At 52.2% G+C, this 19,161-nt stretch overlaps 1 protein-coding gene across 1 annotated transcript in view; it reads right to left on the bottom strand.

Annotated features, from left to right (window-relative positions):
- Nucleotides 1-18,916, bottom strand: part of AGPAT3 (1-acylglycerol-3-phosphate O-acyltransferase 3) — a 45,826-nt gene extending 26,910 nt beyond the window's left edge. The window contains 3 exon segments of the mRNA XM_083171439.1: nucleotides 2,067-2,239; nucleotides 2,467-2,698; nucleotides 18,762-18,916. Coding sequence (XP_083027565.1) covers nucleotides 2,067-2,239; nucleotides 2,467-2,644 — 351 coding nt within the window. The 5' untranslated portion in view covers nucleotides 2,645-2,698; nucleotides 18,762-18,916.
- Between the last annotated feature and the right edge of the window lie 245 nt (nucleotides 18,917-19,161).

Below are 19,161 nucleotides of genomic sequence, written 5' to 3'. Positions count from 1 at the left end.
AAGATGTGTAAGGAGAGGTGGAGCAGAGACAGTGAGACGTGTGGGTGGAAGGAGATGGTGCTAGAGAAGATGTGTAAGGTGAGGTGGAGCAGAGACAGTGAGACATGTGGGTGGAAGGAGATGGTGTTATAGAAGATGTGTAAGGAGAGTGGAGCAGAGACAGTGAGACATGTGGGTGGAAGGAGATGGTGTTATAGAAGATGTGTAAGAGAGGTGGAGCAGAGACGTGAGACGTGTGGGTTGAAAGGAGATGGTGCTAGAGAAGATGTGTAAGGAGAGGTGGAGCAGAGACAGTGAGACGTGTGGGTGGAAGGAGATGGTGCTAGAGAAGATGTGTAAGGTGAGGTGGAGCAGAGACCGTGAGACGTGTGGGTGGAAGGAGATGGTGTTATAGAAGATGTGTAAGGTGAGGTGGAGCAGAGACAGTGATGTGTGTGCGTGGAAGGAGATGGTGCTAGAGAAGATGTGTAAGGTGAGGTGGAGCAGAGAGAGTGAAACATGTGGGTGGAAGGAGATGGTGCTAGAGAAGATGTGTAAGGTGAGGTGGAGCAGAGAGTGAGACATGTGGGTGGAAGGAGATGGTGTTAGAGAAGATGTGTAAGGAGAGGTGGAGCAGAGAGAGTGAGACATGTGGGTGGAAGGAGATGGTGCTAGAGAAGATGTGTAAGGTGAGGTGGAGCAGAAACCGTGGAGACGTGTGGGTGAAAGGAGATGGTGTTAGAGAGATGTGTAAGGTGAGGTGGAGCAGAGAGTGAGACATGTGGGTGGAAGGAGATGGTGTTAGAGAAGATGTGTAAGGAAGGTGGAGTAGAGACAGTGAGACGTGTGGGTGGAAGGAGATGGTGCTAGAGAAGATGTGTAAGGTGAGGTGGAGCAGAGACCGTGAGACGTGTGGGTGGAAGGAGATGGTGCTAGAGAAGATGTGTAAGGTGAGGTGGAGCAGAGAGTGGGAGACATGAGGGTGGAAGGAGATGGTGTTAGAGAAGATGTGTAAGGTGAGGTGGAGCAGAAACCGTGAGACGTGTGGGTGAAAGGAGATGGTGCTAGAGAAGATGTGTAAGGTGAGGTGGAGCAGAGAGTGAGACATGTGGGTGGAAGGAGATGGTGTTAGAGAAGATGTGTAAGGAGAGGTGGAGTAGAGACAGTGAGACGTGTGGGTGGAAGGAGATGGTGCTAGAGAAGATGTGTAAGGTGAGGTGGAGCAGAGACCGTGAGACGTGTGGGTGGAAGGAGATGGTGCTAGAGAAGATGTGTAAGGTGAGGTGGAGCAGAGAGTGAGACATGTGGGTGGAAGGAGATGGTGTTAGAGAAGATGTGTAAGGAGAGGTGGAGTAGAGACAGTGAGACGTGTGGGTGGAAGGAGATGGTGCTAGAGAAGATGTGTAAGGTGAGGTGGAGCAGAGACCGTGAGACGTGTGGGTGGAAGGAGATGGTGCTAGAGAAGATGTGTAAGGTGAGGTGGAGCAGAGAGTGAGACATGTGGGTGGAAGGAGATGGTGTTAGAGAAGATGTGTAAGGAGAGGTGGAGCAGAGACAGTGAGACGTGTGGGTGGAAGGAGATGGTGCTAGAGAAGATGTGTAAGGTGAGGTGGAGCAGAGACCGTGAGACGTGTGGGTGAAAGGAGATGGTGCTAGAGAAGATGTGTAAGGTGAGGTGGAGCAGAGAGTGAGACATGTGGGTGGAAGGAGATGGTGTTAGAGAAGATGTGTAAGGAGAGGTGGAGCAGAGACAGTGAGACGTGTGGGTGGAAGGAGATGGTGCTAGAGAAGATGTGTAAGGTGAGGTGGAGCAGAGAGAGTGAAACATGTGGGTGAAGGAGATGGTGTTATAGAAGATGTGTAAGGTGAGGTGGAGCAGAGACAGTGATACGTGTGGGTGGAAGGAGATGGTGCTAGAGAAGATTTGTAAAGTGAGGTGGAGCAAAGACAGCAAGACAGATGTGCGGGTGGAAGGAGGAGATGTTAGAGAACATAATGTGTCTCCATCTATGGTCGGAGGGCCACTGAGATGCAAGACCAAGAACATGGTTAGGGAATGAAGTCTGACATTTCTGAGCATTGGTCACTCACCCCTAGACTCCAAAGCGCTCACACATGGTCCAGCCACACAGAAAGTCAATCTCAAAGTTGTGATTGAGAATAATGATGACATGCTCCTTCCCAAAGTGATCCACTGTCTGCTGGTCTGTGAATAGGGTGCACTGCGTACCAGACCACCACTCCAGCAGCATCACCAACTCTGGGGGCAAGAGAGGAACAGCAACAAAGTCCATGCTGGTTACCAGGACTATGAGAACATACCCGTTATTGTGTCCTACCATGTAACCGCGTACGGTGTAATCTCCCATGGGTGTAACGCACTATTGTGTTCTAGAACAAATACACAAAACTGCATTCCTATATAAAGGAAACATCCGACGTCTATACACAGAGACGCAGGAAGGACATTACTGCGGTGGTACTCACGGCTCCATAGCGAGTAAGCCAGTCGGCAGTTGACCCTTCGGTACAGCTGCTTGTTCACTCCCCACAGTGGAAGGGTGCATAGCTGCAGGAAGTTAATGACGAGGCCGCTTATCACAAAGACGAATCCAATGAGCAGATGGACCACAAACTGCGTCTTCACAAACCCCCAGATCCCCATTCTGCACCCAGCACTCAGTGCCGCTTACACGGACCCTCACTCAAGGCCACCGTCCTGAGGAGAGAAGCAGAAAACAAGGGGGGGGGGGGGGGATCAGTGATGCCAATAACTGAGGAAGAAGAGGGGCTTAGGGGGTGGGGTGAGGGGACAGGATGCATCACAGTATACAGGTCAGTCAGTAATTGCACACAAGAACACACAGAAGAGAAACCATTAGTATTAATCTGTCACTGTATTAGGAAAACCCTGTAAGTACACGGCAAGACCTCACGCATGAGTGAGTAGGATGGTTTGTACTGCGCCTCACCAGGAAAGGGGGGATCCAGAACAGTCTCATTTCTTCCCTTCCAAAATATTGGCAACAAGTGCTGGAGACACAGAACCATAAAAGGTTGACAGCAGGGACAACCCGGCCCATCGAGCCTGCCCAGTGGGTGTGGTGCATTGGGGATGGGAGTAGCTATACGTAAGGTAGTTCTGGTCAGTGTGAAGAACGGACACTGGAGGAAACCGCTGGGTGACACGATGACATGACACCATGTATGTTCATCTCTCACACCCTGAACATGAGACAACCATATTCCTGGCACAGAGGATGAACCTGTGGTGCACTGGACGAATCGGTGCTTGGCACTGTGTGCTGCAAAGGTTATCTGTATTTATATTTTGTGAGATGAATGATTAGGGTGCATCTACCCCCTGTGGCATGGTGGGCAAAAACAGGGTCTTCTGTGGCATGTGGAGAGGACTTCATCTAGCACAGTACTTCTCACCCTCGGCCCTCAGGACCCCCCAACAGTTTACGTTTTCCAGGTCACCCTGCAAGTGCACAGAGGTTGAGCTATTTCACCTGTTGGGGCTCCTGAGGACCAAGGTTGAGAACCACGAGAACGAGTCCTGTTCTGGTTTGAGCCCAGTGTCTCCAAGCTCTGCCCCAGACGGCCATAGCACAGGGTATACAGAGAGAAAGCAGTGCTGACGAATTCCCTGTGCAAAGTATACAAATACAATAAAGACAATTCAAAAAGGAACCGTCTCCTGCTCAACACCTGGGATTACTGGCTGGAATATGTCCTCTTTCAGGTTGGCTGAAACAATACGGCAAATCTCATCCTAACCCGTCTGTATGCCCCCGCACTCCACCCTTCAGCAGCGCCACGTCCCTCAGTTACCTACCACCTGATCATACCGTCCTGGGCGCTTATCTGCTGGTATTCCCATCAGATGGACGGCTTTCCATAGTGTCCCGCCCAGCCAGACAGACACAGACGCATATACACATACACACACATATATATCTCATATATTTCGCTACATCTGTCACTCAAAGTGTGTGAGTGTGTGTATAACAGGAGGGACACATTGCTCTGTTTCTGGACTTCTCCCTTAATTAATGATTGCCAGCACCTGTGTTGAAGCACCTTTCTAATCAATTAATAACATGTATGAAACAGGTGATGGCAATCATACATTATGAGGGAAGTCCAGAAACAGAGCAATGTGTCCCTCCTGGAGAGGGGCATGCTGGGAGGTATGGGACTGACTCACATGACAGAGAACCAGCCCAGTGAGCCCACAGTGCCAGACATCCTCTGCCTCCCCATGTTGCCCAGCAAAGACACTGCACCAGGTGAGCGCCCCCCGCCGCCCCACCCACGATTCGCGCCCCCCGTGACCCCCCCCCTCCCGCGATTTGCGGCAAAACAACCCACCCCCACACGCGATTCGCGACAACCCCCCCGCGCAATTCACGGCACCCCCCTCGACACCCCCCTCCCGCGATTCGCGGCAAACACCCCCCCCCCCCCCCCCAATGTCTATGGTCGACAATGAAAAAGGTTGACTTGAGATTTATTTTTTATTTTTTGAATGTTCTCATATTCAGTCTCATGTGTCGACATGGACACCAATGAAATGCCACACTTATGTCAACATTTACATGTGTTGACCTTTCTGTGTTGATTTTTTCACGCTCATCGCAGCACACTCACCAGATGTTCCGCACACATCGCAGCACTCACCAGTACAGGTAGTAGGCCTACGCTCATCGCAGCACACTCACCAGATGCTCCGCACACATCGCAGCACTCACCAGTACAGGTAGTAGGCCCGCGCTCCGCACACATTGCAGCACTCACCAGTACAGGTAGTAGGCCCACGCTCATCGCAGCACACTCACCAGATGCTCCGCACACATCGCAGCACTCACCAGTACAGGTAGTAGGCCCGCGCTCCGCACACATTGCAGCACTCACCAGTACAGGTAGTAGGCCCACGCTCATCGCAGCACACTCACCAGATGCTCCGCACACATCGCAGCACTCACCAGTACAGGTAGTAGGCCCGCGCTCTGCACACATTGCAGCACTCACCAGTACAGGTAGTAGGCCCACGCTCATCGCAGCACACTCACCAGATGCTCCGCACACATTGCAGCACTCACCAGTACAGGTAGTAGGCCCGCGCTCCGCACACATTGCAGCACTCACCAGTACAGGTAGTAGGCCCGCGCTCCGCACACATTGCAGCACTCACCAGTACAGGTAGTAGGCCCGCGCTCCGCACACATTGCAGCACTCACCAGTACAGGTAGTAGGCCCGCGCTCCGCACACATTGCAGCACTCACCAGTACAGGTAGTAGGCCCGCGCTCCGCACACATTGCAGCACTCACCAGTACAGGTAGTAGGCCCGCGCTCCGCACACATTGCAGCACTCACCAGTACAGGTAGTAGGCCCGCGCTCCGCACACATTGCAGCACTCACCAGTACAGGTAGTAGGCCCGCGCTCCGCACACATTGCAGCACTCACCAGTACAGGTAGTAGGCCCGCGCTCCGCACACATTGCAGCACTCACCAGTACAGGTAGTAGGCCCGCGCTCCGCACACATTGCAGCACTCACCAGTACAGGTAGTAGGCCCGCGCTCCGCACACATTGCAGCACTCACCAGTACAGATAGTAGGCCCGCGCTCCGCACACATTGCAGCACTCACCAGTACAGATAGTAGGCTAAGGGCTATTTCACACGCTCCGGCCGGGCGGCGAAACCCAGCACGGCCAGAAAGCCGTGCCGCACACAGCAGTTTACATTGGTAGGGATGGCCACAGCCCGGCAGCCATCCCTTCCAGTGGTGGGATCCGGCTGCAGCCGGGAGGCCGGGCCGTGGCCGTCCCGTGTGAATGGACACGATAGTGTCCATTAACAACTACTGTGTGCGGCAAGCCTTTTGGCCGAGCGGGATTTCTCCGACCGGCAGAAGCCGGAGCGTGTGAGATAGCCCTAACGCTCCGCAGATATCACCACACTCCCCGGGTGCTCTGCAAATATCACTACCAACCAGTACAAATAGTAGGCCAGCACGCCGTACATAATAAATATATACACACACACACACACACACACACACGCACACGCATCGCAGCACCCACCGGATGCGCCGCACACATCGCAGCACCCACCGGATGCGCCGCACACATCGCAGCACCCACCGGATGCGCCGCACACATCGCAGCACCCACCGGATGCGCCGCACACATCGCAGCACCCACCGGATGCGCCGCACACATCGCAGCACCCACCGGATGCGCCGCACACATCGCAGCACCCACCGGATGCGCCGCACACATCGCAGCACTCACCAGTACAGGTAGTAGGCCAGCGCCAGGGCAAACAGTGTGGCGCACACCCCAGAGAACAGGCAGACCGCAGACTGATTGCCCAGCATCCTGGTAGTAGTAATGTTACAGCGCAGGATCTCGCAGCGACTGTGGACTTCAGGTTACAGGGCCACGCTCCATCCAGGAAGGATCAGGTTAGTCTGTGTCACCTCCCCGCAGGCAGGGGGGGGGGGGGATCCTCTGCTTTATAACTATGAAGACGGGGTACCCGCTGGGAGCCTAGTGCTTCTCCTCAGGACACGCACACAGATGTGACAGGTAAGACGACTCTTACTAAATCCTGAAAATCCCTGAGGATTAAGACTGTTCGGAATAATATGCAGGGTCAGCAGAAGGCAGAAAGAGGGAACCACAGTGACCCCTACATTCCCTAATATACACAGCACCCCGAGGAGGGGAAGCGCACCAACAGAAGACGGAAAAACGGGGTTACAGACAGAAGCAAATGGGTAAACAAAGACGTCCTTAATCTGGGAGAACCTTAAATCTTATAATCAGATTAACACACACACGCAGAGACGGGAACAGCATGGACACAGCGCCGACACACACACACATGCAGAGACGGGAACAGCATGGACACAGCGCCGACACACACACACACGCAGAGACGGGAACAGCATGGACACAGCGCCGACACACACACACATGCAGAGACGGGAACAGCATGGACACAGCGCCGACACACACACACACGCAGAGACGGGAACAGCATGGACACAGCGCCGACACACACACACGCAGAGACGGGAACAGCATGGACACAGCGCCGACACACACACACACGCAGAGACGGGAACAGCATGGACACAGCGCCGACACACACACACATGCAGAGACGGGAACAGCATGGACACAGCGCCGACACACACACACACGCAGAGACGGGAACAGCATGGACACAGCGCCGACACACACACACGCAGAGACGGGAACAGCATGGACACAGCGCCGACACACACACACGCAGAGACGGGAACAGCATGGACACAGCGCCGACACACACACACGCAGAGACGGGAACAGCATGGACACAGCGCCGACACACACACACATGCAGAGACGGGAACAGCATGGACACAGCGCCGACACACACACACATGCAGAGACGGGAACAGCATGGACACAGCGCCGACACACACACACATGCAGAGACGGGAACAGCATGGACACAGCGCCGACAAACACACGGGAACAGCATGGACACAGCACCGACACACACACACACACGCAGAGACGGGGAACAGCATGGACACAGCGCCGACACACACACGCAGAGACGGGAACAGCATGGACACAGCGCCGACACACACACACGCAGAGACGGGAACAGCATGGACACAGCGCCGACACACACACACGCAGAGACGGGAACAGCATGGACACAGCGCCGACACACACACACATGCAGAGACGGGAACAGCATGGACACAGCGCCGACACACACACACACACGCAGAGACGGGAACAGCATGGACACAGCGCCGACACACACACACATGCAGAGACGGGAACAGCATGGACACAGCGCCGACACACACACACATGCAGAGACGGGAACAGCATGGACACAGCGCCGACACACACACACATGCAGAGACGGGAACAGCATGGACACAGCGCCGACACACACACACATGCAGAGACGGGAACAGCATGGACACAGCGCCGACACACACACGCAGAGACGGGAACAGCATGGACACAGCGCCGACACACACACGGGAACAGCATGGACACAGCGCCGACACACACACGCAGAGACAGGAACAGCATGGACACAGCGCCGACACACACACGCAGAGACGGGAACAGCATGGACACAGCGCCGACACACACACGCAGAGACGGGAACAGCATGGACACAGCGCCGACACACACACGCAGAGACGGGAACAGCATGGACACAGCGCCGACACACACACGCAGAGACGGGAACAGCATGGACACAGCGCCGACACACACACGCAGAGACGGGAACAGCATGGACACAGCGCCGACACACACACGCAGAGACGGGAACAGCATGGACACAGCGCCGACACACACACACATGCAGAGACGGGAACAGCATGGACACAGCGCCGACACACACACGGGAACAGCATGGACACAGCGCCGACACACACACGCAGAGACGGGAACAGCATGGACACAGCGCCGACACACACGCAGAGACGGGAACAGCATGGACACAGCGCCGACACACACACGCAGAGACGGGAACAGCATGGACACAGCGCCGACACACACACGCAGAGACGGGAACAGCATGGACACAGCGCCGACACACACACGCAGAGACGGGAACAGCATGGACACAGCGCCGACACACACGCAGAGACGGGAACAGCATGGACACAGCGCCGACACACACGCAGAGACGGGAACAGCATGGACACAGCGCCGACACACACACGCAGAGACGGGAACAGCATGGACACAGCCCCGACACACACACACATGCAGATACTGGAACAGCATGGACACAGCACCGACACACACACAGACGGGAACAGCATGGACACAGCACCAACGCACAAACACATGCAGATACTGGAACAGCATGGATACAGCACCGACACACACGCAGAGACGGGAACAGCATACACACGCAGGGACGGGAACAGCATGGACAAAGCGCCGACACACACATTCAAAGACGGGAACAGCATGGACACAGCACCGACACACACGCAGATACGGGAACAGCATGGACACAGCACCGACACACAGATACGGGAACAGCATGGACACAGCGCCGACACACACAAAATAAGGGGAGAGGGGGACACCAGCGCCCATCCCTTCTCCTTCCAATATTGCTCTCCTCCTGATGGGACATAACAAAAAGAAGCTGCTGCAGCAGAACGCCCCAGATCACCGTCACAATAGTGCCAGGGATAATGTACTGGATCCCTTCTGACCATATACAGAGGTCCAAGGTTCACAGCAGGTAATTATGATCAACCAGAAGTACGTTCATATAGCCTACAATGGAACCAGAAATGCCCGATGCCACTTCAACATGGGATTCTAAGAACCAATAATGCCCGAGTATGCAGGAATCAAAAGACCATCACCTGCAGACCACCTCATCCGGCCACCGAGAGTCCAGAAAGCAGGTTACCATCACCTGCAGAACACCTCATCCGGCCACCAAAAGTCCAAAAAAGCAAGTTACCATCACCTGCAGACCACCTCAACCAACCACCGAGAGTCCAGAAAGCAGATTACCATCAGCTGCAGACCACCTCATCCGACTACCAAGAGTCCAGAAAGCAGGTTACCATTAGCTGCAGACCACCTCAACCAACCACTGAGAGTCCAGAAAGCAGGTTACCATCAGCTGCAGACCACCTCAACTAACCATCGAGAGTCCAGAAAGCAGGTTACCATCACCTGCAGACCACCTCATCCGACTACCGAGAGTCCAGAAAGCAGGTTACCATCACCTGCAGACCACCTCAACCAACCACCGAGAGTCCAGAAAGCAGATTACCATCACCTGCAGACCACCTCATCCGGCCACCAAAAGTCCAAAAAAGCAAGTTACCATCACCTGCAGACCACCTCAACCAACCACGAGAGTCCAGAAAGCAGGTTACCATCAGCTGCAGACCACCTCAACCAACCACCGAGAGTCCAGAAAGCAGGTTACCATCACCTGCAGACCACCTCATCCGACTACCGAGAGTCCAGAAAGCAGGTTACCATCACCTGCAGACCACCTCAACCACCGAGAGTCCAGAAAGCAGGTTACCATCAGCTACAGACCACCTCAACCACCGAGAGTCCAGAAAGCAGATTACCATCAGCTACAGGCCACCTCATCCGGCCCTGAGAGCCCAGAAAGCAGGTTACCATCACCTGCAGAGAACCTCATCCGGCCACCGAGAGTCCAGAAAGCAGGTTACCATCACCTGCAGACCACCGAGAGCCCAGAAAGCAGGTTACCATCACCTGCAGACCACCTCAACTGACCACCGAGAGCCCAGAAAGCAGGTTACCATCACCTGCAGACCACCTCAATCCGACCACTGAAGCTTCGGAAGACAGGATTCCATCGGTTGCATACCACATCATCTGATACTAATCAACGATACTCTGCGAAGTATGTTACCATCATCCACGGACCACCTCAAGCAACCACTGAGTCCAGATAGCAGGTTACCACCATCTACGGACCACAAGATCCAATCACTGTTACTCCGCGAAGCAGGTTACCATCATCTGCAGAATATGTCATCCGACCACTGTGACTCTCTGTGAAGCAGGTTACCATCATCCGTGGAGTGGGGACCATGTACAAAGAACACAAACCCAGACGTGGGAAGCAAATTACCATCATTGGAGGATCATGGCACCTTACCAATGAGACCCAAACCCCAGGAAGCATATTACAATCAATTGTGGACCATGTCATCCGCTCACTGCGACCCAGTCACCGGGAAGCAGATTACTACCAAATTAGGACCATCACTAGCAACCACTGATATCCAGACACTATCATCTGGGGACTACACCATTCACAACTGGACTGACATTCTCCCTCTCCACCGCAGTCTCCTAACGCACCTTACAAAACACTTTAAAGTCCCCCACAGCCCAACTTCCCTCTGTTCCCTACCACAAATGCCCAAAAAACATTCTAAAGCTTACTGTCTCCCCACATCAGTCCCGTAACTCCCCCTGTACCCCAAGAAGAGCACCCCTTCCTATTTCCCTCACACAGAGCACCTTCTCCAACCCCACCATGACCAATGACATCTATCACAGATTTGCTGGGGGTATTAGGAGATCTAGAGCATGAACAAAATAAATGGCAGATTTCCCCTTCTCTGTCATGTCAGTAACCGCCTCTATGTCATCAGCATGGTCCTACAAGGCCACCTGGAATCACATTACCAGGTTCCTCCATCGGCATCACTGGGTATGTATGGACAAGCTGCTGGGGTCCGCTAATCCCCACTGGTCCCTCGCTATGGACCATCCTATGCTGGGTAGCTGGTCACGTGCAGAGCATGGATCACTTGGTGAAACGCCGGAGACTGGAAACCGCTGGTGCTCAGTACACAAGGAGGCAGATGCCAAAGACCATGAATTCCCCAAGTACATGAGAGTTCAGAAGTTCATCCATAACTAATGCAGCCCACACACGCATCGATTTAAGAATGCGTTTTGTACTTTTAAAGTACAAAACGCATCGCGCGTACGATTATCGTGTTGTATTAGTGCGGCGTGTGCGACGCGATGCTGTGCTATGCGCGTTCCCGGGGGCCGATTTTAGATGTCCAAAAAAGTATGTGCAGCAGGTACTTTTTTGGACATTATCGCATAGCATCGGGCTCAGCATTATACAGGCATACGAGCCGATGCTATACGATGGGTTTTTTTTTTTTTTGGAAATAATTACATACAAATTGGTATCAACAACTTTATTGCAGGTTTGAAACATGTGAACTCGAACAAAATAAAGGTCAGAAAAAAGCCAGTGAAAAAATGTGCTTAAATCGCACAGCATCGCATCGCAGACAGCAAAATAACCATCACATCGGGTCATGCTTAATTCTGGCAGAAAAATTGTAAAGAACCATTGTACAGCCAAAAACGCATAGCACTGAAATCGGTGCGTGTGTGGGCACCATTAGTCATAGGATCTCTATCAGTGCCCAGAGCGATAACCTATCCGGATCTCTATCCAATCAAGATAAATATATATGCCAAGTAAAGCAGTCCCTCCCCTGTGCACACAAGCACCTGGGTATATGCTCCGATGGATGGGGGTCTGGAGCGGGAGAGAACACTTCCTCCAGAAACTCTTCCCAGCTAAAAATGGGCAACAGAGGAAAGCCGTCTCCCTGCAATAGAGCTCAAAGGTAGTACCCCCTACACAATCACTCCCCTCCCCCATTACACACCCACTCGTCTGCCTGCCTCCCCCCTACACAATCACTCCCCTCCCCCATTACACACCCACTCGTCTGCCTGCCTCCCCCCTACACAATCACTCCCCTCCCCCATTACACACCCACTCGTCTGCCTCCCCCCTACACAATCACTCCCCTCCCCCATTACACACCCACTCGTCTGCCTGCCTCCCCCCTACACAATCACTCCCCTCCCCATTACACACCCACTCGTCTGCCTGCCTCCCCCCTACACAATCACTCCCCTCCCCCATTACACACCCACTCGTCTGCCTGCCTCCCCCCCTACACAATCACTCCCCTCCCCCATTACACACCCACTCGTCTGCCTGCCTCCCCCCTACACAATCACTCCCCTCCCCCATTACACACCCACTCGTCTGCCTGCCTCCCCCCCTACACAATCACTCCCCTCCCCCATTACACACCCACTCGTCTGCCTGCCTCCCCCCTACACAATCACTCCCCTCCCCCATTACACACCCACTCGTCTGCCTGCCTCCCCCCTACACAATCACTCCCCTCCCCCATTACACACCCACTCGTCTGCCTGCCTCCCCCCTACACAATCACTCCCCTCCCCCATTAATACACACACACCTCCAGCCTCCATAAATACACACACACCTCCAGCCTCCATAAATACACACACACCTCCAGCCTCCATAAATACACACACACACCTCCAGCCTCCATAAATACACACACACACACCTCCAGCCTCCAAAATACACACACACACACACCTCCAGCCTCCATAAATACACACACACACACCTCCAGCCTCCATAAATACACACACACACACCTCCAGCCTCCATAAATACACACACACACACACACACACCTCCAGCCTCCATACATACAACACACACACACACACACACACACACACACACACACCTCCAGCCTCCATAAATACACACACACACCTCCAGCCTCCATAAATACACACACACACCTCCATAAATACACACACACACACCTCCAGCCTCCATAAATACACACACACACACACACACACCTCCAGCCTCCATAAATACACACACACATACCTCCAGCCTCCATAAATACACACACACACACACCTCCAGCCTCCATAAATACACACACACACCTCCAGCCTCCATAAATACACACACAACCTCCAGCCTCCATAAATACACACACACACCTCCAGCCTCCATAAATACACACACACACCTCCAGCCTCCATAAATACACACACACACCTCCAGCCTCCATAAATACACACACACACACCTCCAGCCTCCATAAATTACACACACACACACCTCCAGCCTCCATAAATACACACACACACACCTCCAGCCTCCATAAATACACACACACACACACACACACTCCCAGCCTCCATAAATACACACACACACACACACACACCTCCAGCCTCCATAAATACACACACACACACACACACACACACACACACCTCCAGCCTCCATAAATACACACACACACACCTCCAGCCTCCATAAATACACACACACACCTCCATAAATACACACACACACACCTCCAGCCTCCATAAATACACACACACACACACACACCTCCAGCCTCCATAAATACACACACACATACCTCCAGCCTCCATAAATACACACACACACCTGCAGCCTCCATAAATACACACACACACCTCCAGCCTCCATAAATACACACACACACCTCCAGCCTCCATAAATACACACACACCTCCAGCCTCCATAAATACACACACACACCTCCAGCCTCCATAAATACACACACACACCTCCAGCCTCCATAAATACACACACACACCTCCAGCCTCCATAAATACACACACACACCTCCATAAATACACACACACACCTCCATAAAATACACACACACATACCTCCAGCCTCCATAAATACACACACACACCTCCAGCCTCCATAAATACACACACACACCTCCAGCCTCCATAAATACACACACACACCTCCAGCCTCCATAAATACACACACACACCTCCAGCCTCCATAAATACACACACACACCTCCAGCCTCCATAAATACACACACACACACCTCCAGCCTCCATAAATACACACACACCTCCAGCCTCCATAAATACACACACACCTCCAGCCTCCATAAATACACACACACCTCCAGCCTCCATAAATACACACACACCTCCATAAATACACACACACACACCTCCAGCCTCCATAAATACACACACACACCTCATAAATACACACACACCTCCAGCCTCCATAAATACACACACACACACACACACCTCCATACATATACACTCACTCATCTTGCCTCCATACACACATACTTACTCCTCCTGCCTGCCTGCATGCATACATACTTCTCCACACCTCCAGCCTCCATAAATACACACACACATACCTCCTGCCTCCATACATACACAATCAAACCTCCTGCCTCCATACATACACAATCAAACCTCCTGCCTCCATACATACACAATCAAACCTCCTGCCTCCCATACGGGTGCCGGGACAGGGTCCCGACAGGCATTCACCCAACATCGGGATCCCGGCTGTCCAAACACGGACAGCCGGGTTCCCGACTGCCGTCAGCTAATTTCCATTGTTGGGGGTCCCCAACCCCCATAGAGGGAGAATAGAATAGGTGGCTCGCCTAGCGAGCCACTGTGCCTGAAGCGTGGCGAGCCCGCACGGGGCCTTGTTGCGCTCGCCATGCTGTCTGGATCCCAACGTCGGGATAATGACTGTCCGGATCCTGACTGTCGGACCCCTATACCACACCCGCCTCTATACATACACACTCATCTTGCCTCCTACTGCCTGCATCTATCTATACATACAATCACACCTCCTAGCTCCATACACACACCTCCATACATACACTCACTCCGGTACTTGTGGAGTATCACGGCTCCCATCGTATGCCATATGTAGTGGCATACGATGGCATACGATGCGATACGATGTTTTACCGATTTTTGAGCATTTTTGCTCAAAAATCGTATGCCATCGCATGGCATCGTATGCCATATGTAGTGGCATACGATGCGATATGATGTTTTACCGATTTTTGAGCATTTTAGCTCAAAAATCGTACGCGATCGCATCGGATGCCATACGATGGCATCCGATGCGATCGCACCCGATTTTGCATTGAAATGCATCAGAATGCATTGAAAAGGTGTATTAAACTTGTGAAATGCCCCCAAATGCCATTTTTCATAGTGCACCACCCCCACTATCAACGTGAACCCGAAGCGTGGCGAGCGTAGCGAGCCCGCGAGGGGCGGCGGTACGCGTCCTACAACCTTTTTCATACCCCCACTATCCACGTCGGCGTGGAGTTGAGAATAGAATAGTGTGGCGAGCGCATCGAGCCACCGAGCCCCGCGAGGGGACGCGGATACCTGTGAAGCCCGCGAGGGGACGCGTATAGCTGTGAAGGTATCCGCGGGGCTCGCCACACTATTCTATTCTCAACTCCACGCCGACGTGGATAGTGGGGGTATGAAAAGGTCGTAGGACGCGTACCGCCGCGCTCGCCATGCTTCGGGTTGACGTTGATAGTGGGGGTGGTGCACTATGAAAAATGGCATTTGGGGGCATTTCACAAGTTTAATACACATTTCAATGCATTCTGATGCATTTCAATGCAAAATCGGGTGCGATCGCATCGCATGCCATCGTATGGCATGCGATGCGATCGCATACGATTTTTGAGTAAAATGCTCAAAAATCGGTAAAACATCGTATCGCATCGTATGCCACTACATATGGCACACGATGCCATGCGATGGCATACGATTTTGAGCAAAAATGCTAAAAAAAAATCGGTAAAACATCGCATCGTATGCCACTACATATGGCATGCGATGCGATGCGATTTTTAGCATACGATCTGCATACGATGCAGGTCGTGGGAGCCGTGATACTCCACAAGTACCCTCACTCCTCCTGCCTCCATACATACACTCACTCCTCCTGCCTCCATACATATGTACATACTCATACCTCCATACATACACTCAAACCTCCTGCCTCCTTACATACACTCATTCCTCCATACATACTCTCCTGCCTCCATACATACACTCATACCTCCTGCCTCCATACATACACTCATACCTCCTGCCTCCATACATACACTCATACCTCCTGCCTCCATATATACACTCATACCTCCTGCTCCATATATACACTCATACCTCCTGCCTCCATATATACTCTCCTGCCTCCATACATACACTCATACCTCCTGCCTCCATACATACACTCATACCTCCTGCCTCCATACATACACTCATACCTCCTGCCTCCATACATACACTCATACCTCCATACACTCATGCCTCCATACATACACTCATACCTCCATACATACACTCATACCTCCATACATACATACATACATACATACATACTCTCCTGCCTCCATACATACATACATACATACATACCTCCTGCCTCCATACATACATACATACCTCCTGCCTCCATACATACATACATACATACATACACACATGCCTCCTGCCTCCATACATACACTCATACCCACATCCAAGCCCTGGCCCATTCTTGCCGGATTCCAGTTATGCAACATTGCTCGCATCAGGCCCTTTCTCTCACAGAGTGCAACTAAGCTGATCATCCACTCATTGGTCATCTCACGGCTCGACTACTGCAATGTTCTCCTCACCGGCCTCGCTCAATCCCAACTAGCTCCTCTCCAATCTGTCCTCAATGCTGCAGCCAGGCTTATCTTCCTCTCCCACCGCTCTAATTCTGCCACTCCCCTTCAACACAATCTGCACTGGCTTCCATTCCCCTACAGAATCCTCTTCAAACACCTCACACTCACATACAGGGCCATCTCTAATTCCATTGCTCCATATATCTCTAACCTCATCTCCATTCATACACCCTCCCGCCCTCTACGGTCGGCTGACGACTGTCGTCTCTCCTCCACCCTGATCACTGCTTCCCATGCTAGAGTACAGGACTTTGCCCGTGCTGCACCCCTTCAGTGGAACGCACTCCCTCGGTCCATTAGACTCTCCCCGACCTGCAAAGCTTCAAACGGGCACTGAAAACTCACCTATTCATCAAAGCATACCCTTCCACTGCATAAACCAGCTGGTTCTCTGACCCCTTGCCTGTTTACATCCTGCTATCTAACCACCACCCCCTCGCTTGCACCTCTTGTAATCGGTCTGTCTCCCCTTCCTACTAGATTGTAAGCTCCTCCGAGTAGGGCCCTCTTCCCTCCTGTTGTCAAAGCCCACTTCTCTTCACATGTCACTCACAGCTCTCCTATACTCCAACACTCAGTGACCATCTTCGTCTGCATACTCATCTCCATCATTGGCCTCAAGCCTCTAGTTGTATGTTGATTGGGTCCTCACTACTTACATTTAAGCTGTAATGTGTATTGAACTGTGCGCTCTTTATTTGTACTGTATTTTTGTTATTTATTCAATGTTATGCCAAGCTTTGTCTCCCTGTAGTGTTCCTTTGTACGGCGCTGCGAAACACTTGTGGCGCCTTATAAATAAAATAAATAATAATAATAATAATAATAATAATAATAATAATAATAATAATAATAATAATAATAATAATAATACCTCCTGCCTCCATACACACACTCATGCCTCCTGCCTCCATACACACACTCATGCCTCCTGCCTCCATACACACACTCATGCCTCCTGCCTCCATACACACACTCATGCCTCCATACACACACTCATGCCTCCATACACACACTCATGCCTCCATACACACACTCATGCCTCCTGCCTCCATACACACACTCATACCTCCTGCCTCCATACACACACTCATACCTCCTGCCTCCATACACACACTCATACCTCCTGCCTCCATACACACACTCATACCTCCTGCCTCCATACACACACTCATACCTCCTGCCTCCCATACACACACTCATACCTCCTGCCTCCATACACACACTCATACCACCATACATACACTCAAACCTCCTGCCTCCATACATACATACATACATACACTCATACCTCCTGCCTCCATACATACACTCATACCTCCTGCCTCCATACATACATACACTCATACCTCCTGCCTCCATACATACATACACTCATACCTCCTGCCTCCATACATACACTCATACCTCCTGCCTCCATACATACACTCATACCTCCATACATACACTCATACCTCCATACATACATACATACACTCATACCTCCTGCCTCCATACATACACTCATACCTCCTCCCTCCATACATACACTCATACCTCCATACATACACTCAAACCTCCTGCCTCCATACATACATACATACATACATACATACATACACTCATACCTCCTGCCTCCATACATACATACACTCATACCTCCTGCCTCCATACATACATACATACATACATATATACATACATACTCACTCACTCCTCCTACCCCACACCTCCCAGCACTCGCCCCGCACCATACAATAAGTATTTTCTATTGCTCACCTCCAAGTCCCAGGTCCAAGTGCAAGTGACACAAGATAGCCGGAAGTCCCACCCTCAGACGCCGGCCTAAACCGGAAGAGAACGGCGCACGTGGGAAACACACCAATCAGATAACATCATGTAAGCCGCGCCTACTGCAAACCCCCTCGTCGACGCTTCTACTCATGACGCCCCTCCCACTCACATGGCATCCAGCCGTCGTAAACCACGCCCATCTAATCAGCTGACTGTCGCCTTATGGCTGCGCGCCCATTGGCTGCCTGGCGCGATGTCTGCCGGGAGTTGTAGTTATCGCCCAGAACGACCGCCCCGCCCTATAATAACGGTGCATAATGCATAGAGGTCTGCTCTGTATTATATCATATATATTACCTCACATGGGGGGGGGGGGGGGGGGCGG

The sequence above is a fragment of the Crinia signifera genome, chromosome 2 (genome assembly GCF_055691185.1).
Source record: "Crinia signifera chromosome 2, ASM5569118v1, whole genome shotgun sequence".
Lineage (NCBI taxonomy): Eukaryota > Metazoa > Chordata > Amphibia > Anura > Myobatrachidae > Crinia > Crinia signifera.
The sequence above is the reverse complement of the archived record's forward strand: the minus strand, read 5'-3'. Positions and strand labels throughout refer to the sequence as shown.